We start from the raw sequence: 26,522 nt of genomic DNA on the forward strand, positions 1-26,522 counted from the left end.
CCCCTACTCCGACACCTACTCCCATCATGTCCACCCTCCTCAATGGCCACGCCACCGAGAAAACTCGCTTCGACCACCATGAATCCGACGTCGTGATTATCGGTGCTGGAATCCTGGGCTGCGCGCTGGCTGTCGCCCTGGGACGACAAGGCCGGAGCGTAGTTCTACTAGAGACATCCCTGAAAGAACCCGATCGCATCGTGGGCGAGCTGCTGCAACCCGGCGGAGTGCAGGCGCTGGAAAAATTGGGGCTGCGGGATTGTCTCGACGGGATCGATGCGATCCCCGTCAAGGGCTACTATGTCTCGTACTTCAAAGAGCCTGTGATCCTGGACTACCCCAAATCGGCGCCGTCAGAGCCCGCGCCCCAGGGGTGGACGTTCCACCATGGCCGCTTCGTGATGAAGCTGCGCGAAGCCGCGCTGGCTTGTCCCCACGTTTCCGTGGTCGAGGCCAAGGCCACGGCGCTGGTGACCTCGACGCATACGGGCCAAGTGCTGGGTGTCGAGTGCATTACGAAGGAGCAGGAGTTGAAGGACTGCTACTTCGCCCAGCTCACCGTGGTCGCCGACGGGTACGCGTCGAAATTCCGCAAAGTCCATCACCCGCACGCACCCAAGTTTCGGTCCAAATTCTGGGGCCTGGAGATGATCGATGCAAAACTCCCGAGTCCCTACTATGGCCATGTGCTCCTCAGCGATCATGCGCCGGTCCTGATGTACCAGATTGGCTCGCACGAAACCCGCATCCTTGTCGACATCCCCGAAAATCTGCCCTCGGCCTCTGTGAAAAACGGTGGCGTCAAGGGCCACCTCCGCAATACAATCTTGCCCACACTGCCGGATTCCGTTCAGCCGGCGTTTCTGGCCGCGCTAGAAAAGGGCCAGTTGCGCTCGATGCCCAACTCCTTCCTCCCCGCCGCCACGAACAAAACCCCTGGCTTGATGATCGTCGGCGATGCTCTTAACATGCGCCATCCCCTGACGGGAGGCGGGATGACAGTCGCACTCAATGACGTCTGTATCATCCGCGAGCTGCTCAGCCCAGAGCGCGTGCCTAGTTTATCAGACACAGGCCTCGTTCTCAAGCAATTATCCACCTTCCACTGGGCGAGAAAAAACTCATCCTCCGTCATCAACATCCTTGCCCAGGCGCTATATATGCTGTTCGCCGCCGACGGTACGTTTTCTTCCTCCTTCAACCCCATTTTCATACCGCTGATCTGACACCGTCTCTATTATAGACCAAAATCTCAAAGCCCTCCAACGGGGCTGCTTTCGCTACTTCCAAATCGGATTTGTTGACGGCCCTGTCGGACTCCTAGCAGGTCTGATCAAGCAGCCCATGGTCCTTTTCACTCACTTCTTCTCCGTCGCCTTCCTCTCCATCTGGGTTCTGCTCCGCGAAACCCCCGTGACGCACCTCATCCTCTTTCCATACCAGTCCATAATGGTCTTCTGGACCGCGTGCGTGGTTATTTTCCCGTTCATATGGGCCGAGATCTGGAGTTGATGCAATGCAGCCTAAAAAAAAGAGAAAAATACTTTCGAGCCAGGAGTTTTCGGGTATCTTTCTATTTTTGGGATGTTTTCCCTCCTTCCCTTCGTTGCAGGTTGACATGATTGATTCCCTTGCTGCTCCCTTTTTTGCCATCCTGTTTTCTTAGCGGAAGCTATCTTATCTCCTGCATCTTTCGCGCCTGCACCCGCGTTTCACTCGGTGTGGTTATATCCCACTCCTAGATCCATCGACATGAAAGCAACGAGTCTCTTGAGTGGCTGGGCTGGGCTGGAATACCTGGCTTCTTTCTGTGCGTGTCACAAATGTACTATACCATACTATTATACCAGACCATCATATCTGACATACATATTGATATCAATAATAAACCTAGTCCTGATTCTGATCCAAATGTTGTGCATCTGGCCCTAATCCAAAACCATCAAGCCTGATCGAGGTAAGCATGCAAGTGATGCACCGGCCAAAACTGACGTTTGACGCCTGGCAGGGATGTTTATGTAGAACAAGCGCGGTCTGTCTGCCCCTCTGTCTTGTCTACATTGAGTCTCGAAACTGGTGCCACTACCTACACTCTTTTACCGTTTCTCGAATCGTAATGCCGAGACCCACTAGTTTATATTAGAAAGAGACCCCGGAATATCAATATTCTTGTATCAGTATCAATGCAGTAAAATAGGAAGTGCGACACTAGGAACTTCCTTCTCATTGCTGTCGCTAGAGACGCGTGCATGCTTAGGGCAGTGAAGTAAATTACTATTCAGCGACTACGCCATATTGCGATGGCTAGTCGATAATGATTTGATCGTTCAATACATTCTATTCTTAACTCGTCTTTTGGAAAGTGACCTTTTTGTTGATTATAGATTGCTTCTTGTTTGTTAGAATGCGGCGTCAACACGCATAAAACCGATACAATATGTATCTAGTTCCCTTCAATTGCGATGCGGACCATGTCATGCGAGACTAATTTGACACCCTCAAAATGGAACAGCCGTCCTCACCGTACAAGTTCCTATGTGCATTTCTTACTTATATCACTGTAACTATAAAAGATACCACAACCAACGCCCATATCGTTATCATCATTATAGAGCTCAGCCCCAACTGGAACAAGGCAGCGTGTATCAGTTTTACGACAGAATGGTTCCTTGTTCCCACCTCACTGCCCTGTTTAGTTGCCATTGAATGAATGATAAAACGAAGGACATATATATAAGCAGGTCTTTGGTGCCCCTATAGCAGTTATACCAGCAAAGATAAACAAAGGACAATGACTTACCATCCTCTAATCACCAGAAGCTAATAGTACTGATCCCAGAGGGCACAGCCATATGATCTACTCTCCCCGCACGACGCTATAGCCGTGGCACAGGGTACTCCACCACTCATCACGGCGGGTAGACTACTAATTGCGCCATACCATGACGACGCGCCTAGCACCAGGCACCAGGCAATCAGGGATATTTAAAAAGAGAAAACAACTCCCTAGCAATTTACTTTCTCTTTTCTCTTTCTTTTTTTGTTCCCTTTCTCTCTATCTCTTAGGGTCTACTAAAATATGAAGAGATACGAATCTATACTATCTGTCTGTCGTTCTATTCCTCCTAATTCATTTCATGTAATCTTAATGTTCATGTTCATTTCATATTCACTATTTGACCAAATCAAGACATGTCAAGTGCAGCAAGAAAGAGACAAAAGTCAAAAAAAAAAAAAAAGAAAACACAAAACAGGTCATGCAGATTCCTCCATGCAGTCAGTCAATGCACGCAATTTCCGATGCAAGCGCAGAGCAAAGCAAAACAGAGCGCGAGAGAGAAAGAGAGGAATAAAAAAAGAAATGCGAAGAAAGATATCCAAACCTTTTTCCTCCCCTGATTTTCCTTCCTTTTTTTGTATCTCAACTCTCTTTCCTTCGGAGAGTTGATAGCAGAAGAACGAAGAAAACCTCATTTCGCAAAGGGAATATTGTTATACTCTCTCCTCTCTCTCCTCTCTTTTATACAGAAACCGAAACAGGGAAAAAGGACTGAAGATGGCAACATCATAAGGGAATCAACCAATCACTCAATTAGACAGGACACAACAAACAAAAATCAGGTCTAAAGCCATTTCTCATTCAAACAAACACATGCAGACAGACAGACACACAAGAACTCCAAACAGCTGGAAAAGAGACAAAAATCATTTTCGTCAACTGCGTGCAATGGACGATGGATGCATGGATAGTAGGTTTTTTCTGTCCTTCCCTTTTTTGCTATTTTTCAGTTTCGTTTCCCAAGAATAGAAGAAAAAGTTGAACCAGCCAGCTTTCTCTCACTTGTTCCCAGGCCCAGAATGTGTGATGTGATCTCCGCAAGTCCTACCTCTTGTCGAGATCGAAGGGAGATTTTCGTTCTTTCTCTCCTTCGATTCCTTGCTCAAGGTCATCATTCCCATTCAGCAGGTACATCAACAGTGCTGGAGATGGATCGACAAAAGACAGCCGAGTGGAGTGTGTACAGAACGATTCTTTCATGACCGGAAAGGTGTCAACATCAGCTCGAGAAAAGGGTCATGAAAAATGCGCGTCCCCATTGTTCAGCACAAACAGGACACATTTATTCAGCCACCCTTTCGCATAGACTCGTCAGCAGGAAGCGGCTCTGCATTGCCGTTGACAGTGTTCCGCGGTTCAACAGACGACTTGGCGCTTTTGCGGTTCTTCTTCTTTGTCGTCTGCCATCCACCATGACCCGAATCGTTCACGCCGTTGGTAGGTCCACCCGCACCACTAGACTTGCCTCGATGTTGATCGACATGTCGATCTTTGGAATCAGACGCTGCATTGGACGAATTGTGCGAAGCATCCTGGCGGCCCTTGTTGGACTTGGACTTGTGGTTCACACCATTCACTTTTTCGGAAGACTCGACGCCGTTCTGGCGGCGCTTCGAGTGACTGGTCTGATGGCGGTTGTCGTTCGAGTGTTGGGCGGACTTGTCCCCTGATTGCTTCGATTGAACTGTGTCCTTGCCACCGCCTCCTGACCCGTTCTTCTGGCGATCCGAAGTCAATGCCTTAGCCTGGGTCTGTGATTGAACCAGCTTCTCGGCATTTGACAAGTGGTAATTTTGCAATCGACTGGCAAGAAGCTCTGGCTGCCCGTTGGTCCCATTGGCTTGTGTATTGGTAGTACCATTCGTCTTGGAAGTCTCCACAGATGGCCGGGCGAATACAGCCGACTGTTCCATCTCGAATGGGACGTCTTGGAAGTCCTGCGACAAGGAATCGGAATAGCTGGGAGGCGTATTGATGTTGTGGTCGTCCGACGTCGACGTATATTGGCTCACGGCACTATATGGGTCATTTAACTCCGACGCATAAGGCGCACGATGTTCGGTGGGAGGAACCGAGCCATCCACAATCAAAGGACCCCGATCTTTCGACGGAGCTGGCCGTGAAGCGGAGTGCTGCGGTTTCGAGCCTGTGGAAGGGGTTTGTTCAGAACGCCCATTCACAGCGTCCGTTTGAAAGACCCCTGGCCGATATTCTTGTGGCACTGGAACAAAGGGCGTATACCCGTTTGGTAATGCCAACCCCATGGGCGTGGATATAGGCAACATGGAGGGTTGCTGGTACGTCTGCAACTGCTGGGGGCTGATATAGTTATAAAGCCCCTGGAACCCCTGCGACTGGTTGTCGTCGATAGAGTCTGCGTGGGACCCATTGCTGGGCAAGCTGTTTGGAGGAAAACCATTCTCATCTTCTCCACTGCCTTCACCTTCTGACGACTCGGGAGGTGGCCGTTGTTTTGGATCGAGTGGCTGTGGAAGTGTGTATAAAGGCGGGAAGCTTTGAAGGGAAGGGGAATTCTGCCCTCGGGCGGGCTGCGAGTGCGCCCTGGATCCGTTTGCATTTGACGAACGTCGAGGATTACGTCGGAATTCGGGCAAGGCAGATGCAGCCGATGGCGAGGGAGGATTGGTTGTGCTGCCTTGAGTATTGGAGGCACTGATACTGGCATACGTGGGGTTGTAGATTTGTCGTTGGGGCGTCATGAGCCCTGGGTGGTTAACTGTCCCCGATCTTGACCGCACGTTTTCGTCGCCTGTATAGTCATGCTGTTGATGAGGCATCGGAAATTGAATAAAGGGCTGCCGCACAATCACTGGCGGAGGTCGGCCGGTAATCAGAGCTTGGTTGTGCAGCTGCAACCGTAGTTCTTGCTCTTGGGCTTGAAGCAGTTGAATCTGCTGCCAAAGCTGATCATGCAAAAAAGTTTGGGCCTGCTGTTGCGCCTGCTGTTGCGCCTGCATGGAGAGCTCAGAAGGCATATGCGGCTGCCGGAATGAGTTGGCTCTGTTTACTGTGTTGGAGGCCCGACGGCTACCCGTGAACCCTCCGCGAGAAAACTGGTTCGTATACCGGCCACCCCGGCCGCCTCCACGGCCTCCGCGCGAAGGAAGGGCCGGCGTCAGTGTAGGCCGCGGCTGAGGCGGTGGCCGCTCCCATGTTCGCTCTTCCTCTGGTGGATATTCATATTGCAGACAGCAATCTGCCAGATCCCCTTTCACAGCACACTTGAATGCCCTTCGGAGTTCAATGTGGAGACCCCGAAATGAGGTGTCGTCGGCCGTATTGCCCAAGTTTCTTGATGTGTTGAACGGTTCCTCCACACAGAGTCCGTTGTTCATGAGCAAATTCCAGCCCTTAGCTTCCTTGGAGATCAAGGCGCCTTGCCGCACCGAGATGACATTCTCCTGATATTCGACCTCATGCCCATAGTACCGAAAGAATTGGCAAAACAATGCGCCGACTGACAGCTGATTCTTTCGTCCAAAGTTGGCCAAAGCTTTGAGATCGTCGTCAAAGGAGCAGATCAAGCCGTCGGGCGTGACTTTCTTCTCGTGAGGGCGAGCTTGAAGACTGGGGAGGATGGGAGGATCTCGTGTTTGCAGGAAGTTAATGATCAAGCAAATCCAAGTGTAGGAACTGAGAGTGCCTCCAAGTGCTACATCCGGAAGTCAGCTTGTGCAAAGGCTTGGGAGGGCATCGACCTTACCCGCATCATTGAGAATCCGCTTCTTCGTCCAATGCTTGATGGCCATGGCTAATGGCCGTACCCGTTCGTCGACCTCGACGTAAGTCCGAATCATGCGGGTGTTCTCCAACGCCAGAGTGTTGTTGACATTCATGTCACAGGCCAGCCTGAGCTCTGGGTCCCAAATCTTGACAATCGGCACCTTCGCGTGCGACACACAGACCACTCGTTCCATCCCATCTATTCGTCCCATGTCAGCCCTTTCCTCTCATTATCGTGTGGGGTCCAGCTTACGCTTTGCCAAAACCTCTGCCAACTTGCAAACATGTTCGAGCTCCTTGTAATTGGTGGTGATACAGATATCCACTGTGAGAGTCAGCCCTTCTGTTCTGTCCTCCCTCGGCGCCCACGGTAACCTTACCATCCGATTCACTGGAGCAGAGCTTATTCCCCGATGAGCCAAAGACGTGGACCTTAATCTCGTGGCCCGGCCACTGCTCATTGAACAGTTTCTCCAGCTTGCGAAGGAGCTGCCGACGTCGATCGTCACTTTCCGCCGAGGGCAACAACTCGTCGTAGAGGTCCATAATGTCCGCCGTCAACTTCTTCTCTGCCTCGGGCTCGAGTTTTTCCTTCAGCGCATCCTTGTCCTCCGGGAGTACCTCGGCGCCTAGGCTATATGGCATTCGTCTTCGGAAGTAGGCCATCGCGGTCTCGTATTTACAGCCATCGAGCGGTTTTCGGGCGGAGGGAGGCAGGTGTGCGGATTCGGAGTGGGTGGAACGGGGGGAGGTATTGCCCCGGACGGGGGAGGGCGACCGGGAGTGGAAAGTGAGGTTGCGCGCATGTTGGTAAGGGGTGGATGGGAGGGAGCTCGATTGCTGTGAATTCAAGGTCGGGCGAGCAGGAATCTCGGACGCGTCGGATGGCGGCCATGCCATCGTGGAAGGCGGATCCGACGCTATGGGTGAGAGGTCCCCAGGTAGATGAGAACGCTTCGCCTTCCCATCGATGGTTGAGACCATAAAGCAACTTCCAACCGTCGGAGGACTCGAACACGACAAGACCCTCTCTCTCCACCGCACCACTCAACAACAGAACCCCTCTACACCAGCACAATTGACGGATGTCGAGTACCCTTGCCACGCGGTCTGTCTGCTCCACAGGGGGTTCTGTTCCGTCGATCTGGGCTTTGTGGTGTTGGGGGGTGGCAGGTTGTGTTGTGGTGTGGTAAAGGTGAGGTGAGGTGAGGTGTAGAGAGTTGAGGCGGCCCGGGGCGTGATGTGATCGGCTTGGGGCAGAAGAGGGGAGACCAGTCGGTCGGCCTGACGGGCTAGTGACAGTGGATTTGGGGGGGAGGGGGGTGAAATGGTAGAGAAGACCGACCCAGTCGGTGTGGTGCAGAGTGTCCAGAAGAAAGGAGGGAGCAGCAGGAGGAGGAATTCCCGCGAAAAAAAGAATCCGGTGCAGGCTATTGTTCGGGAGTGTCGATCGGCGGTGGTAAAGGGGGACTATGAACCGAGTGTCGGGGCAGACTAGAGGACTGGAGATAGAAGCGTGTCCGCTCCTCACTAGCTCACTACTTCTCGACGAAGGCCGATTCTTGTTCGAATGCTGTTCCAACCACCATCCACCATGATTATTGGCACCCTATCGATCGGCCTCGCTCTTTGTCTCCGCTGACTCTGGCGGTCGGTGGCTGTCCGGCTGGTGCACTCATGCAGGTACAATATTTCACGACCTCCCTAGGCCATCCCTCCCCTACGAGCCTCTGGTCTCTTCAGGCCAGACAGACGGTTTGATCGGCAACTCTTCAGCCCCCGCGATCCTTCCCCCAACACGTGCCGGCGATACCCTAGTCACGTGGTGGGATGGATGTTATCGCCAACTCCGCTCAACAGAGCCATCAAAAAGACCGAAATTAAGAGCCAGGAGTGGGGCAGGCAGAGACAATGCGGACCGCCACGCCCCCGATTGGGCAAGAAAGAGGCCTCGAGTTGCTCAGTCGGAGTCTCTCTGAGGAGTTCCCCCGGGACTGCCTCCAGGCGGACGCGATCCACGAATGACAGGTACTCGATACTTCACACGTCTCGTCCTAGCGCCGGGTCAAGCCTGTCCTTTGCGGCTTCTTTGCTCTCGTGCATTAGTCATCGTTACGGTACGGTAGTCAACGAAGTTAACTCGTCAGGTCACTACAATGGTCCGCCACCACGAGGGGCTCGTGCAATCGATGACCAAGCGTGCTTGGCAGGCTGACTGCATGCACCCTGGGTCATCATCGTACATCCAGCGAGGCGACAACGTCGAGGTGTCCGGTGGGGAGAGGTGTGGGCCGGGGCTGCCCCCGATGCCGGGCACTCGCTGTTCGGTTCACCCTCGGGGCAGACTCAGGGCGATGGAGGGTGCTCGGGGCGAAGAGACCAGAACGAAGGGGAAGAACAGGATACATACGAATAATACTGTGCTACTCGGATCATTACTACGGTACCCCTCCACTATTAGTTAATACCGAATACTGATCCTAAGGACTGACCCGCCCCAAAACAACAGGCGGGCCGGACCCTCTCTCTCCTTTTCGCCTGATTTTATTTCCCTCCACTCTCCCTCTTCTCTCCTCTTCCCTCGTGCCCTCTCTCGTTCTCTCGCTCGTGCCACGACTCTCTTCGTCGACTCGAGAACTCCCTGCCTCGTTCATTCGTGGTAGATTGTTTTCTTTCCCGAGCCCAAAAAAAAATATCTTGGCTCCTCCGTAAGTGTGCACCTCCCTCCTCCAACTCTCCCGCTCGCACAAAACACCCCAGAACGTCGTTCGCGGCTCGGATCCCCGGGGACTGTTGAAAGTAATAGTCGCTGGGAACGTCCTGTTCACACCCATCTCCTGCCCCGGTGTGTGCGGACGGACGCCCAACTTTACCCGAGGCCATCGCGGATGCCCGGAGGCCCTCCCCCACCCACCGAGTCGTCCGGGAGATTTTCATTTCATGTCTCGTGTTGGGATCGATCGCTCATGTTCCGTTTTGGTCGTTGACAGGTTCCTGCTGCCCGCCGGACGGATTTTCATTGTCGCCGTGGGCTTCTCCCTCCGCCCCCCTGAATCCTCGCCGCTCGTCTCTCCGCCCTGACGACGCTTCCCGTCCCGGACTATGTCTTCCTACTACGAACCCCAGGGTTGGCAGGCCCCTTCATCCCGCCAGGTATCGTGGGAACAACCAGCTCCGCCCTCGCGGTCAGGTACGCTTTCGAGTCCATCGCCCCGAGTCCAAGACTTGGTCAATACTCACACCTCCGGCGCCACAGGATCGAGCTCGGTCTCTCAGCGTGAGGATAGCCCGGCCTTCTCCTCCCAGTTCGACGGTATGGACCCATTCCCTTTTAGTTCCCGTCGGATTTCTCGCCGACAAATTGTACACCGGGTGGTCGCGGAACTGTTGGGATCCACGCTGCCAACAACGCCCGAGTGATTTTTTGTGCAGATCGCTGATGATTATATGTGTTTACAGAGATCGACCGTGCGATCGACAACCTCGTCAAGAGCGGGAAGCTGTGGAATGCTCCTCGGCGCGATTCGATGCCCATGATGATGGGCCGGCCCTATTCCGACTACGGTATGTCACACTGGACAATGATCCCCAGGTCTTTCCTAACTGTTTTTGAGAAGATCCTCGTGTCCCCAGCGGCCCCCAGCGTCACCACTCGATCAGCGAATTCGATGGCTCGCGCATGCCCCCCTCGGGCAACCTCCAGGGCTTCTATGCCTCCCAGCGGTATCAGGGCCGCCCAAATGAGGTGGAACAGATGATGCAGGCAAAGCGTCGGATGGCAGCACAGCGTGAGCGGGAGCTCCGCAACTACCACCAGGAGCAGCAGTACAACCGAAGTACGTGGTAGCCTCTGTTTCCTTTTCTTTTTTTGGACCTTTGCCAGATTCCCCCCATTTATTTGCATATCTTTCTATGTATCCGTCGGCATTGTATAATATATTCTGGTTTGAGCTCCGTTTTTCTGTTCAGAACATTGGGTTTTAATACGTGGTTTTCTTCAAAGGCCTCCTCGCCGAGATGTCCGCAGCCAAGTCCGATCGCTCCGTCAGCCCGGCCGCCGTGAGCGAAGAAAGCCGTCGTGACCTGCTCGCCCGCCAGCACCGCGCCCTATATGGCAACGAAAGCCCCGCCTTCTTCCCACCCGGCACCCTCTCCGATGACAACTCGCGCGCGGACAGCCAGGGCGGCGCCACGCCTTCCTCCGCCGGAGCCCGGGGAGCCTCTCCTCGCAGCGTGGACCCCTTTGGCATGTCCCAGCCCACCGGCGCGGGCAACGTTGACGGCCCTTCGGGCTTCCAGTCGCCCAACCGGGCCAACAGCACCTCCTCGCCCAGCCCCGGGATCAGCGCAGGCTTCGGGAGCGAGCAGCCCGTGACCTCGACCCCATCCCCCGGCGGTGCCGACTCGCCCTCCTCCCGCCAGCCCTCGTCCAAGCCGGCTGCCGGTGCCATCGGATCTGTTGGTCCCATCGGATCCCGCCCTGCTGCGGGACAGACCTCTGTCCCCGGAGGCGTTTCCAACCCTGCCCTGAACAAGCGGTCCACCACTCCGTTGCCGTCCCCTCTCGGCTTTGGCTTCACCTCTAGTGATGCCCCTGGCGCTGCCAACGAGCGTTCCAACTCGGCCACTTCTAATCCGGCCTCGGCCGGTGCACAGAGTGGTGCCAAGGACGGCGGCGTGGCTCTGGCCTGGAGCAACGGCAGTGGCGTCTGGGGCTCGAAGAGCGGTCTGGGCGTCCAAGCCTCGGTGTGGGGTTGAACGCCTTGACCTGATATATTCGACTTGGGTTTCCTTCCGGTGGGCGTTGTGACCAATTTCACAGAAGTCATGACCAGGGAAGGCTGGCTGGCTTCTCGCGGGTGACATACGGGTTTCTTCCTTGCAACGGTACATATATGGCACAGATCCTCAATACCTTGTGCTCGATCTGGGGTTCTTTCTGTCTCTTTTGAGCTACGTCTTTATTTCATCCACGCTGGCTTGGGTGGAGAGGGGGAAAAATGGGACTTGTTGGGGTTCTTTTGCCTGTGGAGTCCATTCGGTTTTTTTTATTTCCCCTTTCTTTCGGTGTCCGTGGATTTTTTTTTTCCTTTTTGGTTAATGCTTCGGCGAATTTCCTTTTCGGCTTTCCCCGGGGCTCTGGAGTCTTCCTTTTCTTTCTTTCTTCTTGCGGTGCCTCTATGTATGGGTGTGGATTTCGGGTTTGGATTGGACATGGCGCTTCAGTTCTGTGAGCTTGCGTGTTTGATTGAAGGGGGTGTCGAGTTCCTCGGTCCTGTCATTTCTTGGTTGGTTTGGTTTGGGTTTGGGTGTTATTCTTTCTCTTTGGCGGGGTTTGTTGGGACGCGCATCTATCTGGTTTGGATTTGACATTCCGTCCGTTTGTCAGAACGACGTCAGGAGAACGGCTGGTTGGTGAAAGGATGTGTTGTTTCTGGGTTCCTTTCTCTTCTTCTTTTTAATATTTCGGCGAAGGAGAGAACCTGCTTCGGGGGCTGCTGGGTCGTGCAGGCATTTCGTTTCTCTATCCATGCACTGTTGTAAAAGAGCTGGAGTCTTCTGATTTCTTGTTGCTATTGTCATTCGGTTGTTCTTTTTTCCCTGGCATCGTGTGGTGTCCATTTTCTTTTCATTTCCTTATATTTTTTCCTCCCTAATATGGATAGGTTAGGGATCCTTGTGTTGAAATTGAGAGTTTTCCTTATTACTTTTTTCTCTCTTCTTTTGCTTAGTCTCTCTCCTCTCGTCTCTGCATCTCACGCTCGTTTTAGGGGGTTGGTTTATATCTCACGGACTACTTGTTTAATGAGTTTCTTAAGGTGCCATCCATGGATAGGTAGGCATAGTCTAGGATCAATAAACGCGCAGGACGTTCCATTTCATTCTCATAATCGACGTATATATACCGGACCAGATCTCCCCGAAATTAAAAATTAAGACACATCCAAAGCGTACACTGAGAAAGTAAGTTTCGCTGCGCTTGAACACTGCCCCCAGGACAGCGACAAGCGTACGATCTGTAGAAAGGGAGATCTAGAGGTTCGTGATTGTCGTCCCATGTATATACCATACCGTCCATCATCCCATTTCTAAGTCCAAATCAACTCCCAAAATCACCAAAATCTTTGACAAGGGAAAGAAGAGAATAATCCCTCCCTGACAAGCTATGCAGCAGCTCAACTTAGACAGAGCTCGTGCTCGCGGCCGGGGGACGTTCAGGATCATGGTCCGCCGGGTCCACGCCCTCGGGCACGGTAGATTGGATCTTCTTCTTCGCAGTGAAGAGACCGGCGACACCTCGCTCCTGGTTGCGACCCAGCCAGGGCTTGCGTGCTTCGCCGAGGACCCTGCGACCCAGGTAATAGATCAGTTGGCCCACGATGATGAGCACGAAGGCGATGGGATACATCCAGTGGATATGATAGTGGAAGACCTCGATGCCGATGCAGACGCCCCAGAAGTTCATGGTCAGCATGGAGATGTTGAAGAAGGCCGCAGACGACAATCGGAACAGCAGCGGCGCCAGGCAGTAGAACATGAAGAGACACAGCGTGTACCCTGTCAGGTAGCCGCCGACTTTCCCGTCCCAGTTCGCGTTGCGGAAGGAGTCCCGCTCGAAGATCGCGCACTGTACGCCGTTGATTATCATTCCGAAGAACGACATCTGGCCTAGCACCTCGTACACGGGCCGCGTGCTGACGAAGTATTCCTCGCCGGTGTTGGTGAAGCCGTAGAACGAGGCGCCGAGGAGCGCGAACAGGTCGCCTTTCAGCTGGTTGCCCTTTGTCACGTCGCCGCCGTTCGTTCCGGTGATGTGGTCCGAAGCAATTAGGATGCCCATGCCGCCGATACAGACGACGATTCCTACCACCTGGGTGATGTGGTAGCGCACGCGCAGGAAGATGAACGACAGGGTGACCACCACAACGATGGCCCAGAAGTTGATCAGCTGCGCGCTCAGCATGGTGGTGTATTGGTATGCCAGCACAATGAAGTAATTGCCTTCCACGTCGCAGAAGGCAAGGATGATGTCTGCCCAAGAATGTTGTGTCAGCCCGAGTTCTTAATGTATGACCCGCAGCCCAAACCCTCGGGGATAGGATGGTGTAACATACATTTCCAGCCGTCACGCCACACCAACTGGAGCCAGCCCTTGATGCCGTAACGGTACATCGTGTACGAAGTGAAAACCAGGTTCAGGAGCACGTAGTTCATGAACGTCTGAAAAGCGGGGACTGCCCAATGCTGCAATCCGAGGAGCGTGGTGAAAGTACTAGTGGAGGTATTGGCGATGGCTAGCAGTTGTCTGCGTCGGGGTTAGCTTTTGACTAGCAATAAGAGTCAATGTTTCTTACCCCAGCGCCAAAATGATGTAGAACTCCTTGGTCTTGAAAAAGGCCAGCCAGCCCTTCTTCTGCTCATCGATCAGATCGGCCGCCGGCAGCTGCTCCTCGGAGGAGGAGGGCGAAGAGCTCTGGGAAACAACATCCACGTCGGCACCTTGCTTGGGCAGCGACTGCGATGACGAACTGGCATGGATGTCCCTGCCAAACGCATCGACGGCGCCCTCATCGTTGTAGGACATGTTGGCAAAAGCGGGGGTGCTCAATGGGGAGAAGAAGAAGAGAAAGAAGTGAATGTTGGATCAACCAACAGATCAGACTAAAAGGGAGCTTTTCTTAGTCTGATCGAGCGCAAAAACCCCCAGAAGTCGCTCGTCAATAGCTGTAGCACCGAGGTGTGTGGTGAAAGATGAAGGAAAGAAAAAAGCCAAAAACGGAAAAAAAGTCTGGAACCGATAAGGACCGGTGGGGAAGGGTCCGTGCTGACCGTACTGGGCTTCATAGTAAGAGAGAATGAAGTAGTGAGGATAGTCGTGAAAGTAGTGGTAGTAGCAGTATAGCAAAAACGGTAGTAGTAGGCGTAGTCGTAGTCGTAGTCGTAGTGAGAGCATGTTAGATTGCTGGACTAGGTATTTCGACTGCGATGGGGATCTAGTATAGACACCTGTCGACCACGCTGAACAGACTCTTCGGCCCGAGATGACAGTGGAGGCCCCCTGACGAGCATTTGTTCCAGGAAGCTTCGATGCGGGATCCAATAATCGACATTGATGACATCGTCCATTTGTCTCTGCGCATATGGATGATTGCCCCGGTCCATACGATCAAGTATAGAGGGCCTATACTTCCATCCTGCTTGTACCTGATCAAGGGGCCTGGCCGAACCCACTTTTCTCGGTCGCGTGTGTTTCTCCCTCACTATCCATCTCTCTCTTTCTCTCGCCCACACTCTTCCATCCATCTTCTTCTGTCCTCGGCCTCTCGTCCATTCCATTCCCGTCGCAACACCCTCGTCCCCAGTCCTGCGCAGGCCGGCCGCGGTGGATCCCTGCTCCCGGCGCATCCTTCTCCCTTCCATCGTCATCCCCCTCCGCAGACTTTGCCATTTCATCATCAGCATTCCATTCCTTCCATCCACCCCCATTTTTTATTCATCCGCCCTTTCGCTCTTCGCTTACCCTGGACGCCGCTGTCTCTTCGCCTTCGTCCCTGCCTATCCTCCTCGCCGGCGCACCTCACCCCGAGCTGGCCCGGAGTGACGAGGCGCCTCGCTGTCTTCCTTCCGGATCATGGCGCTGGACCTGCAGCCGCCCGACGGTCGCAAACGGGTCAAGGTCTACGAACTGAGGGATAATGACTGGTTTGACCGGGGAACGGGTTTCTGCACGGGGCAGACCATGGGGGTAAGCTATCTCCCTCTCAGTGCTCTGCGCGCATTCCGCGACCACGCCCTGGGCGCCGATCGACCTCTGCCGTCACTCGGCTCGCAGCGCGCAAAGCGTCAACATCACCAACTCTAACCGTTTGTTGTCTTATCAGGAGGAGCCTCGGATATTCGTCGAATCGGAAGATCAGCCCAACCGTGTGCTGCTCGAGACCAAGATCACCAAGGATGATGGCTATCAGAAGCAACAAGGTTTGTGTCCCCCCCCCGCGGACTCCTGGAGCAACAAGTGGTTGCTGATGACGCATCACGCGACAGAAACCTTGATCGTTTGGACGGAACAGAATGGCACGGATATGGCGCTGAGTTTCCAGGAGGCAGAAGGTTGCGCGGTGATCTGGTGAGACTCCTAGTCCACGAGCCTGCCTGGCCGCATTCGCCATCAAACTAACCATCATGCTAGGGATTTCGTCAACACCGTCCAACAACATCTCCTCAGCCTGGCGGCAGCCGGTGAGTCCCGTCTGTTCGATCGCGGCGCAGCGCCCAACCATGCGCTCTATTGCTAATTGTGCGGCCCTCATTCCACAGATGATGCTCTATCAGACGACCTCGAAAGCTACCAGTCTATCGTGTTACCGGCGCCCGAACTCGGAAACCTCGCTGAGATAGAACAGATCGTCCGAGCTGCGAGCATGACTCAGGCCGGCCGCGACGCACTCTGCAAATTCATCATTCGCGACGAGTACATCTCTAAACTTGTGCCATTAGTTCCGATGGCCGAGGACCTGGAGAGCCTAGCCGACTTGCACCGTCTTTGCAACATCATGAAGTCCTTGATTCTTCTCAACGATAACACCATAATTGAAACCGTGGTTGCTGACCCGGTTATTCTGGGAGTAGTTGGGGCTCTTGAATGTACGTGTGGTGCTTCCTTTACTAGTGGGAACGGTGTGCTAAAACATGTCGCAGATGATCCCGAATTCCCAACACATAAAGCAAACCACCGACAATATCTGGCCGACCAATCGCGTTACAAAGAAGTAGTGCCCATCAAGGACCCCATCATCCGCAGAAAGATCCGAAGCACCTGGCGTTTGCAATACCTAAAGGATGTCGTGTTGGCTCGGATCCTGGACGACCCGACCTTCTCCGTGCTCAACTCTCTGATTTTCTTCAACCAGATGGAGATTGTCAACCATATCCAGTCGAATGCACAGTTCTTACGCGAACTTTTTGCGGTCTTTGACCCGAGAAACCTGGACGCAAAGCGCAAAGACGACGCCGTGCAGTTCCTCCACCAATGTACAGCAATCGCAAAGAACTTGCAGACTCCGGCGCGCGCTAGCCTCTTTACCAATTTCATCAACTATGGCTTGTTCGCGGTTATCGCCTTTGCCGTGAAACACCCGAACCCAGCGATGCGCACAACTGGTATTGATATTCTGATGGCCTTGCTCGACCATGACCCGGTAATTATGCGTGGGTACATGCTCAAGGCCGTTAACGAGAAGAAGACGCCGCTCACCGACACATTGATTGACTTGCTTCACACCGAGACCGACCTTGGAGTCAAGAATCAACTTTCGGAGGCGGTTAGGAGTCTTCTTGATCCTCAGATTCCCTTGCAAGACCCACTTGGACGGCCTGGAACCGATTACTTCAAGGCTCGCTCCGCTAACCTTCTCTCCGATACATTCGTCCAACAACATTTCGATGAGTCTGCTAAACGTCTGTTCCGGCCGCTCAAAGAGCTTGCTGATCGTCATAGCCGTGAGTTGTGTTCTTGTGTGTTCCAAAAAACGAAGCTGACCTGAGTCCTTGTAGTGGATGACTTGACATTCCAAGAAGTCACGCTTTACTCACATCTTGTTGAGATCCTCACCTTTTTCGTTCGTCAACAACAATACCGCGCACGCAATGCGATTCACAACGAGTCTCTCGCGCCCCGGGTTGCCCAACTTCTCAAAGCCCCCCCAAAAACACCTAAAACTCGGTGAGAGTGCTTGAAGTCTGTTGCTAAGTGAATAACCACTAACGTAATATTGTGCAGTTGCCCTCAAATTCTTCCGGGCTCTAGTCAATGTTTCGGACACCTTCTGGCAAGCTCTCATCACACATACACCTGCCTTTGGGCTGTGTCTCGACATCATCTACGAAACCATGCCACGCGACAATCTTCTCAATTCTGCCTGCCTCGAGCTTTTCGACTACATCAAGCGTTCCAATTGCAAGTCATTTATTATTCATATAGTGGAGGAATACCGTGAGAAGCTTGAGAGCATCAACTACGTCGAAACTTTCCAACATTTGATTCTCCGATACGATCAAATGCAAGGCTATGGCATTGACGCCGACTTGATGCCGCTTGGACGCCAGGATGAGGACAGCACGCCGCGGAGGATGCCGCTGAACGGCGGGCGATGGCAAGGCGTTAGGGAAATGGATGCGGCAGAAGAAGAGTACTTTAACACGTCGGACGACGACGAAGAGTGGACTCCGGACACTCGCGCAGCCCTTGCCGTCGGTCCGCCCAACGGGGCTGCTTCTCCGGCCGTCAAATCATTGGTTGACTACCCAGATGACGACGACGATGATGATATTATGGATACAAAACCTGAAGACGCTCAACCGGCTCAGCCATTGGATGTCGCAGACGTCCCTGCCGAGGCTGTCACCTCTACCGACTCTTCTACCACTCAAACGCCACCTGCCCCTGAGCGACTGGCCGAGAAGCGTCGTCGCGAGGAAGAAGACGAGGACGAATTGATGAAGCTGACGGCTGGACCTAAGCGGAGAAGTTCCACAGCCAGCAATTCCAGTGCGGGGAGTCTACGACGCAAGAACGGCTCGTCCATGGGTATGGCGGCCAGTGATAAGAGTGCCACCGCGGGTAATGCCGCGGGCGGTGCACCTGTCAAGAGAATTGCCATCAACTTGGGACCGACTTTGAAATCAAGCGTGGACAGCGAAACGCCTGATTCAGAGACAGCATCCGACGAGAACAATGAGAAGGAGAACAACAACAGTCGAGGTGATTAAGGCGGATAATCCGTTCAACGCATTCGCATATAGTACTTCTGGCGTTCTGCGTTCCTTTTTTTTTCTTTTTTGCTTTTATTCTTCTGATGATTGAGTCTAGCAGCAGCCGCTTTTTGATTCTTCTTCATGCTCTTTGTGTTTCTTGATGACCTAGATACCAGGTACAGAGCGCGGTTCATCTTTCAACGTCTCTTTTCTGCCTCGTGCTGCAGTCTCTTTGGCGAATCTCTTTTTCATCTCATTTTGGATTGCGCCTCATGCAATTCTGTTTCTGTGTCATTACATCTTCAGCGAGGACCTGTGTCGAGGGGATTGTGTATATTGCGCTCTGCGGGCGTCCGGGCCATTGCATGGGAATCGGCCTTTTGCGGTGATGATTTTGTTTCTCTCTGAATTTAGAAACTGTGGAGAAGAGGGAGCTTCGGTGGGATCTGGGAGAGGAGTTTGGTTGCAATACATACTGCGCATTCAGTGTTCTTGACGTTTTCCAAAGTATTTTTCATAGCTCGTAGTGTATGTACATGGTCAAACAGGATACGTAGTGGGGGCTCCACTTGGACCTCGGAACTTCACTTCCACCGCCATCCACTTGGCTGCCAGCGACATGTGGGAAAAGATGTTCTCCTTGCATTGAGCGAAGTGAAGCGCTTCAGGAGATTGAAGGATGCCCCTGCAGTTGATCCGATCCATCTAAGCCACGAAAAGAACGCCTATCTGGAGGGAATACCAATCCTCCAAGGAGGAAACCATGGCGTCACAAATCACCCCGAACACATTCCTAACACACTGTGCTGGGCCATCATCATCCGAAGCAAATGTCACCGCCACGACAATATTTTTCATCTCAGGAAACCCTGGCTTGATCAGCTACTACCACCCGTTCCTATCCTTGCTCGCAGACCAGCTTACGGTGTCCGAGGGGGTAAAATCAGGAAGCTCTTTCCAGATCTATGGATGCAGTCTGGGGGGTTCGAGCTCCCAGAGGACAAAATTCAGACGTCCAATGATCGAAACCCCAAACCAAGCCCCAAGGTCTACGGACTTGAAGACCAAATCCACTTTGTGCATGGCAAACTCCACACCCTGGTGACGGCGAACAGCAAGACGACTCTCTCCCAAACTCGGGGCGCGGATGCTGCTATTGCTACTGCTACTGCGCCACCAAGACAGAAAGTCATTCTGATCGGACACTCCGTCGGCGCGTATATCGCCATGGAGATTCTAAGGCGACACCGCGAAACTGCAGGCTCGAAATCGGCTGAGTTTGATATCATTGGTGGTGTGATGCTCTTCCCCACGGTTATGGATATTGCGGCTTCGCCTTCTGGACAGAAACTGACGGTATGGATCTGTCGTTGACTAAATACCCCAATCCATGTCCATTTTCCATCACTGACATTCTTCATCTCAGACCCTGCTGTCCTTTATCCCCGGACTCGCCCTCGTAGTCGGGTTCTTTGCCCGATTGCTCACTTTCCTCCTACCCAACCAGGCCTTGCGATCTTTAATCCGATTTGTGATGAACTCGCCACCGGACCATGCGCTAGACGCTACGTTTACATTTCTGAAGAGTCCCACTGGCGTCCGACAGGCTCTGTACGTCTCCCTCCTTCCCTTCCTCGGTTTATGTTATATATAAACCCTCATCTAATACGATATATAATATCAGACATATGGCCAGGGACGAAATGCGCACTATAACAACAGATAAATGGACCGACGACGTCTGGGGCGCGGCGACAGCACGCCAGCCCATCACGAAGCTGTTCTTCTATTTCGGGCGAAATGACCATTGGGTCGCGGAGAAGACAAGAGATGAGATCATTGCGCTTCGAGGGCAGACAGGAGGGAAGGGCTCGACTATGTTGGTTTGTGAGGAGGGATTGCCGCATGCTTTTTGTTTAAGTAAGTTTTTACCCTTTTTTTGGGGGGTAAAGGGAAAGGGGACTGTGCTGATTTATCTAGAGCATAATGATGTTATGGCTCGCAAGGTTGCGGAGATGATACGGGATATTGTAGCTAGAAGATGAGTCGACATGACGAGCTGCGTAGATCTTTGTGTCTTTGCTTAGGAGTTTAGATGCCGATCTACCTATAACGATAGACGGAGGTGGGCCTAGCGGAATCAATGATGTCCGTACTTCGATAGTTATTTGCATATGCGAACTTACTTGTCCATTTCTACAGGAAAGCTCTTAGTACTTATCAGTTGCGATCGATGGAAGAGGATTTCAAAGCATTTTAGATCGATGGTTTCTTATCGTTTACTGACCCGCTTTGATCTGTTACGTGGAAGTACGGATCTTTTTTGCCCGTTTGAACCTTCTGGCTAACTCAAGCACTGAGAGTAATAGGAATTTTGCTCCTGGCATGTAGCGCCTGAACCACAACTGGTTGGGCCTGTCCAGCCAACGCCTCCACATTGACCCCAGAGGGTCTGAGTTGCACCTGAGCCGGAGGAGGTGGTGGTAGTTGTGGTACTAGACTTGGTGGTGGTAGATGACGTTGAAGAAGTTTCACCACCTCCCCCACCTGAGGTAAGACCTTCCGGAGTCACGTCGGTTGCTGTGTCCCCATAGCAGACGCATGTCTCCCAGTCCGATGTGGCCTGGCCGGGACAAGCCACCGGCTCAAAATTGACTACTGGGTTGTCCCCGAACACCTCACTCTGGGCCATGATATCAAAATGGTAGCTATATCCGTATTGGTTGGTCCCGCCAACCGTAGGGCACCATTGTGCATTACCGTTGTTGGGACAGAGGTTGGTGACCATAACGATGATACTCTCTCCCGCATCACCGCCCGTTCCACAGCCGTTGCATGGGGAGCTGCCAGTCGAAGTCAGATTATAGCACTTGCCGCAGCCTCCACCACACCAGGACGCGCCGGCCGTGTCGAAAAGGGCCTGCGAGCCTGCTGCTGTATAGACACCACTGCTGATACCAAGCTATATACGGCAAGTTAGTCATAGACGCGAGTAATTATGGCCCGATTTTGTTACTTACCTGCCAGGAGTCAAGGCTAGAGGAAGTACCACAGCCACAGGCACCTTCTTGACCATCATAATAGTGCTATGGATCTGTTAGCTTCCCTGTCTCACGACAGCGGGAAGGAAGAACTTGCAGTTGTGGTGGCCAGGTAGGCAGAGGCAACAGCAGTAAGCTGAAGAAGAACAAATGCTGTGGACTTCATGATTGTATATCCAGCGAGTGGTGGATCTAGATAGCCAAAGTAATGAACGGCTAGGACTTATGTGTTACTCTAAAGCGTAGGTCATGGACAGATACTTGTATTTATACTTTCCCACCTACCCCAGTCATTAGCATAAATTCATTAGAGCCTGGAAAGGAAAATGTCTTCATAAATTACCTGCGGAGCATTTGCCCGAGACCCCTGACTGCCCTTCCATTCGACCTACATCCCAAAAATGTGGAGATTGCTAGGATCCTGTAGATTCCACATCCGTTACGGGTCAACCAACTTCTTGAGCAGAGCGCTGCAAAATACGCCACTACTGTACATGAAAAGTATAATATCACGGTTTGTCCAATTGCACGAATCGATGGACTGCCTCCGGGCTGGTTTCATCTAAGTGCGGGAGACTAAGGATAGCGTGTTCCGTGTTAAATTAAGAACGGGGATCTCTGCAGAACCCTCATCTTATCCGGATGTGGGGCAATCAAGTACACGACCTTAATTTCCTACGACAAGTAATTGCTTTTGTTTCACTATTGTGGGATTGCTGCCAATCGTATAGGTGTATTATCTAAAAACAAGGAAATACGGCCCACGTGGCAGGAATTCATCCAAGTATAAATCACGGTATAGCCTAAAAATACTACGTAGTAGGTGAGAAAGTTGGATTTATCCTCAACGGTACTTGGAACCCGGATAAGACAACACGCCATTGAAATTGATTCATGGCATCCAAGGTAGCTATTTTCAAAGCCCGATTTACTGTCACATAGCGTTGTGGGGTAGTAGCCAAGTCTTAATGAAGATAAAAGAGAGCTTTCAGGTATTCTTCTCGTTAATAACCCTCTGTAAATGCTACAGATACCATACGTCCTTTTGGACGCCACAATCCGGATGATGTGCTTCCCTCAAAAGCTCAAGTGGCGGTCTTGAATGAGACACAAGGTGACAAAATTTCCGATGGTTAGATGGGAGGTCGAGACTCCCGCATGCTGGACACCGCGCAATTTTTAATCTTACAGGCCTGTCTTGTCGAACACGCTGGGGATGTTATTTCGCAAGCATGATGGTATTCGAAAAACATGCAGGCGAGCCATGTAGTTCGTTTATCGTCCGGAAAGCACCGTTCGTTAATATTCTTGAGCTCGCGTTGATGAATAAGTCGATGTAAACCCGTGCGTATTACCAGGTGGGCGAGTAGCCCAGCATATAGATATAATGGCTCATATTGGTATCTTGCCATTCCTGAGGCCATAGAAACAGGGGGAAAGGAAGAACTCTTATCGAAGCCATTTGTTTAGTTGGACCCCCACGCTATCGGAAACCCCACGTTTTGTCCCAATTGTCGCTCAGGCACTGAGATCTTCTAAGGCACGATTGTATGGACAAACCAATAGTCAATTGAGAAGTAGAGACTAATATGTATATCGGAATGCGCCCTATCTTCACGTACCGTCTCTGCGCAGACTATAAACATATTATCATCAGGTTTCCTTAATTTCTTCGAGGAGTGCACGCGGATGAGAGTTCTTGTGGAAATCTGGGAGGAGGGCCCTGACCCCGCTTCTTCACGACCCCAATTGGATTGTCAAGCCCTTCAGCTCCTTCCCCGGCCGGGTATATGATAAGCCGCCAAGCCAGTCCAAAAAAGCTTAGCCATTCTCGCAGATCTTTATCTGCCCATGATCAAGCGAGAAGGGGTGTATTTAATATCCCGCCTACCCTCAAAGGAGCAGCCCTGTTCATATTCCATCTTTCACTTTTTAGGCTTGTATCGCTTTTCCACCATGGCTAATGAAATCGATACTTCGATAGCACGAAAATTATACTATGCCATCCCTCCTGCTGTTGCAGGCTTTGCCTATGGGTGGGAGAATGCTTCGATGAGTGGCATCCTCACGATGACCCAGTTCCTTGGTTATTTCCATACACCATCTGCGTTCAGGCAAGGCGTCATGACTGCAGCCTTGCTGGCAGGAGAATTTGGGGGCTCCCTCCTCATCGGGTTTTTGGTTTCTGATCGGTGTGGACGCCGTGCAACCATTTTGTTCTGCGTTCTCGTCTACCTCATTGGACAGACAATTATTGTTGCCTCTCAAAATCAGGCGATGTTTATTGCAGGTCGTGTTATCAATGGCCTGGGAGCAGGTGGATTGTTTCAAACTATTTCACTGTGAGTCTTTGAATATATGCACCACTGACCACAACTCCATTTCTAACCCTATGTTATAGGTACACTGCTGAAATCACTCCGCCCCAAATCCGAGGCATGATGACTTCGATGTTGAATTCGGGTATCGCGGTGGGACTGTTGGTAGCATATTGGGTCCAGTATGGGGCAGCCAATATCCAGGGCACAGCTGCATGGCGAATGTGCTACGGCTTCCAATTGATCCCTGGAGCTATCGTCGGTGGTATCATGCTCTTCCGCCCTGAATCACCCAGATGGCTGTTTCAACACGACCGCAGCGAAGAAGCCTTACAAGTACTAGCCAAACTGCATGCCAATGGCGACCAGGATGCACCGGTGGTGCAATCGGAGTACGAAGAAATTCGGATCGTCGTCGAATATGAGAGAGGCACGCCTGCTCCTTCATACATGTCACTATTGGTTGACAAGCAATATCGTCGCCGCACAGCTCTTGCTATGGGACTTCAATTCATGCAACAGATTACCGGCGTCAACATCATTCTGTACTATGCGGCCAAAGTCTTTGCACAGACTGGTCGAACAGGACCTCAGGCTGCCCTGCTTGCCAATGGCATTGAGTCTGCCTTATTTCTCGTTGCCTCTATATCGTTAACCCTCCTGATGGACTTCTATGGGCGTCGTAAGCCGCTTATAGTTGGGCCTGTCCTGATGGGAACCTGTATGATTGTCGTGGCGTCCATGATGATCGGGTACGGTTCTCCCTTTTTCAACGAAGCGACACAAGAGGTGGAGTTCAATTTTGTCAACACGGCCGCAGGGAATGCAGCAGTGACATTCATGTTTCTTTATATGATTAGTTTTGGTGGAACCATGGCCTCCCTTCCTTGGACCTACCAGAACGAGGTTTTCCCGATAAATGCCCGTGGGCGCGGAACTGCCCTTTCTACTTCGGTGAATTGGTTCGTCAATTTCTGGTTGGGACTGTATATGCCAACTGCTCTGAACGAAGGCGCATGGAGAGTGTATTATGTCTTCGGTGGTATCAACCTTGGCATCTCAGTTGTTGTCTTCTTGTTCTTCCCAGAGACATCGCGACGCACGTTGGAAGAGCTGGACCTATTGTTTACTCCTAATAGGCGCACGCTTGTGTTCTTCGACAAAGAAGCTTGCCAGAAAGGTTCATTGCTACGACATGGTTTGGAATCTGGGGCTGATGCGGCTAAGGACCTGGAGACCGCGCTGGTGATGAGCACTTATCGGGATGGGAAGGAATAGAGCTTGCCAACGCAAGAGGAGCATTGCCGCCTTTTCTGACTTGCTGTATGCCACAATTTGCTGATATTTGTATATATATATATATATATATATATATCATGTCTATATAAAGTATTAATACCACAATCAATGTGTTGCTTTTGCATGACCAAAATACTTACGGGAATCGAATTATGAACATAGAATTCCCCGTAGCTTCCCTTAAGCCAAGCTTTTCGCAGAGAACTCTGCACACTTCCTCTCCGCCTCAGAATTCGAGATGGTGGTTCAGAAAATGAGGATGGAATTGTACTTTGCGCAGGTGGATGAGAATACATGGAATAATCCTGCAGGTTGAGACAGCAGTCAAAAGGGTATCTCGAACGCATACGCCACACCCGTTTCCAATAACAATACAAAATGCTCCTGGAACACCAACGATGAAGCCAATCGATCACAGCCAAAGCCGCCAATGGAAACATGCAAATGCCATATCAATTCTAGTATCCCTGTCCACCGCCCTGATAGGCCAACCCTGCTCTCTGAAATAGAGCCCCCAACACGTCCGGCTGCGGCTGCGATGGAGGCGGCGGAGGCGGCATCATGCCAGGGTATCCCGGATACTGCTCTCCAGACCCCATATTATGAGCGCGCACACTCCAACCATCGTCCTGGGCCCGCTGCTGGCCGAACAAATCCTTCAGTGAGATCTGGCGGCCCATAGCCACGCTGGTCTGGACCTCGTCCAGCGGGGCAGCTTGAGTTGACGCCGCGGCTGCAGCAACATGCATACCGTTTTGACGCATAGCCTCCAGACGCTCGCGCGCCAGCTTGAGGCTCTGGCCGGCGTGGGTCGCACACTCGTGGATCAGTTGGGCGTTGATGGTGCGCGTTTCAGCAGTGGAGTTAGGCGGCGGTTCCGAGTAGATCCAGAGACCGTAGATGCGGACATCAGTGCTCCCGGTGCCGTTGTGGTTACTGGCCTGCGGATTCAAGGGGTCTGCGATGCCGTTCTCGCCCTGCTCGCCCTCTTGGCCCTCGTCCGCTTTCAGAATCACATACTCCTCTGTGATTTCCACGTTCTCGCCGTCAGTGAGAGGTAGGTCGAAATTGTTGAGTCCGCGCCGGTTGAGCACAAAGACGCTGTACCGTTCCTCGCCCAGATCGCCTTGCGATAGCTGGCACACGAAAAGTGAGCCTTCCACCCCATTCTTTTCCCACTGTCGCGTTGTCGGACTGAAGATGTACACCACGGAATAGGGGGCTAGCGAAAGGATGGAATTCACGGACGGGTTGTGGCGGCGGATGACGGAGAGGTTGAGATCTTCATTGGAGCGCAGCGGCGGAGCGGGTTGCTGTTGCGGCATGTCGGAGAGATAGGTGTCGGACTCATAGTCGGTGGGATAGTTGTTGTTTTGTCTGCGTTTGCGGGTGGCCATGGCAGGTGGGAAGGAAGGAATCAGCAAAGGAGGGCAGAGAGGTTGTTGCGGGTTGCAAGGAGAAGGTGCGAGACAATCATCTGGCGGGACGGAAGAAGAAGGTCGTCGGATCAGCGTCATCACCTTCATT

The 26,522-nt window shown here is 52.3% G+C and overlaps 9 protein-coding genes across 9 annotated transcripts; 5 read left to right on the forward strand and 4 right to left on the reverse strand.

The window, feature by feature from the left end:
- Positions 1-26: 26 nt before the first annotated feature.
- erg1 (squalene monooxygenase erg1) lies at positions 27-1,512 on the forward strand (the record flags this gene model as incomplete). The annotated part of the gene is made up of 2 exons (XM_056975105.1): positions 27-1,179; positions 1,244-1,512. 2 exons carry the CDS (start codon positions 27-29, stop codon positions 1,510-1,512), a joined length of 1,422 nt encoding a protein of 473 aa, XP_056835061.1.
- A 2,613-nt stretch (positions 1,513-4,125) lies between these two features.
- N7510_003179 (uncharacterized protein) lies at positions 4,126-7,567 on the reverse strand (the record flags this gene model as incomplete). Its single annotated transcript, XM_056975106.1, has 4 exons — positions 4,126-6,512; positions 6,564-6,782; positions 6,837-6,908; positions 6,964-7,567. 4 exons carry the CDS (start codon positions 7,565-7,567, stop codon positions 4,126-4,128), a joined length of 3,282 nt encoding a protein of 1,093 aa, XP_056835062.1.
- Positions 7,568-9,685: 2,118 nt separating this feature from the next.
- N7510_003180 (uncharacterized protein) lies at positions 9,686-11,341 on the forward strand (the record flags this gene model as incomplete). The annotated part of the gene is made up of 4 exons (XM_056975107.1): positions 9,686-9,896; positions 10,043-10,147; positions 10,201-10,419; positions 10,587-11,341. The coding sequence occupies 4 exons, from the start codon at positions 9,686-9,688 to the stop codon at positions 11,339-11,341; spliced, it is 1,290 nt and encodes a 429-aa protein (XP_056835063.1).
- A 1,423-nt stretch (positions 11,342-12,764) lies between these two features.
- On the reverse strand, positions 12,765-14,168 carry N7510_003181 (DUF914 domain membrane protein; the record flags this gene model as incomplete). The annotated part of the gene is made up of 3 exons (XM_056975108.1): positions 12,765-13,615; positions 13,699-13,889; positions 13,939-14,168. 3 exons carry the CDS (start codon positions 14,166-14,168, stop codon positions 12,765-12,767), a joined length of 1,272 nt encoding a protein of 423 aa, XP_056835064.1.
- A 1,047-nt stretch (positions 14,169-15,215) lies between these two features.
- On the forward strand, positions 15,216-18,352 carry N7510_003182 (SMEK family protein; the record flags this gene model as incomplete). Its single annotated transcript, XM_056975109.1, has 7 exons — positions 15,216-15,329; positions 15,466-15,710; positions 15,774-15,823; positions 15,902-16,228; positions 16,283-17,083; positions 17,138-17,206; positions 17,364-18,352. The coding sequence occupies 7 exons, from the start codon at positions 15,216-15,218 to the stop codon at positions 18,350-18,352; spliced, it is 2,595 nt and encodes an 864-aa protein (XP_056835065.1).
- A 748-nt stretch (positions 18,353-19,100) lies between these two features.
- On the forward strand, positions 19,101-20,382 carry N7510_003183 (bifunctional triacylglycerol lipase/ester hydrolase; the record flags this gene model as incomplete). The annotated part of the gene is made up of 5 exons (XM_056975110.1): positions 19,101-19,274; positions 19,313-19,693; positions 19,764-19,948; positions 20,034-20,257; positions 20,318-20,382. 5 exons carry the CDS (start codon positions 19,101-19,103, stop codon positions 20,380-20,382), a joined length of 1,029 nt encoding a protein of 342 aa, XP_056835066.1.
- Positions 20,383-20,681: 299 nt separating this feature from the next.
- Positions 20,682-21,413, reverse strand: N7510_003184 (putative endoglucanase; the record flags this gene model as incomplete). The annotated part of the gene is made up of 2 exons (XM_056975111.1): positions 20,682-21,288; positions 21,358-21,413. 2 exons carry the CDS (start codon positions 21,411-21,413, stop codon positions 20,682-20,684), a joined length of 663 nt encoding a protein of 220 aa, XP_056835067.1.
- A 1,921-nt stretch (positions 21,414-23,334) lies between these two features.
- Positions 23,335-24,974, forward strand: N7510_003185 (uncharacterized protein; the record flags this gene model as incomplete). The annotated part of the gene is made up of 2 exons (XM_056975112.1): positions 23,335-23,720; positions 23,780-24,974. 2 exons carry the CDS (start codon positions 23,335-23,337, stop codon positions 24,972-24,974), a joined length of 1,581 nt encoding a protein of 526 aa, XP_056835068.1.
- Positions 24,975-25,453: 479 nt separating this feature from the next.
- Positions 25,454-26,392, reverse strand: N7510_003186 (Dcp1 family protein; the record flags this gene model as incomplete). Its single annotated transcript, XM_056975113.1, has 1 exon — positions 25,454-26,392. One exon carries the CDS (start codon positions 26,390-26,392, stop codon positions 25,454-25,456), a length of 939 nt encoding a protein of 312 aa, XP_056835069.1.
- Between the last annotated feature and the right edge of the window lie 130 nt (positions 26,393-26,522).

This window comes from Penicillium lagena, assembly GCF_028827675.1.
Source record: "Penicillium lagena strain IBT 129212 chromosome Unknown utg000002l_segment0_segment0, whole genome shotgun sequence".
NCBI lineage: Eukaryota > Fungi > Ascomycota > Eurotiomycetes > Eurotiales > Aspergillaceae > Penicillium > Penicillium lagena.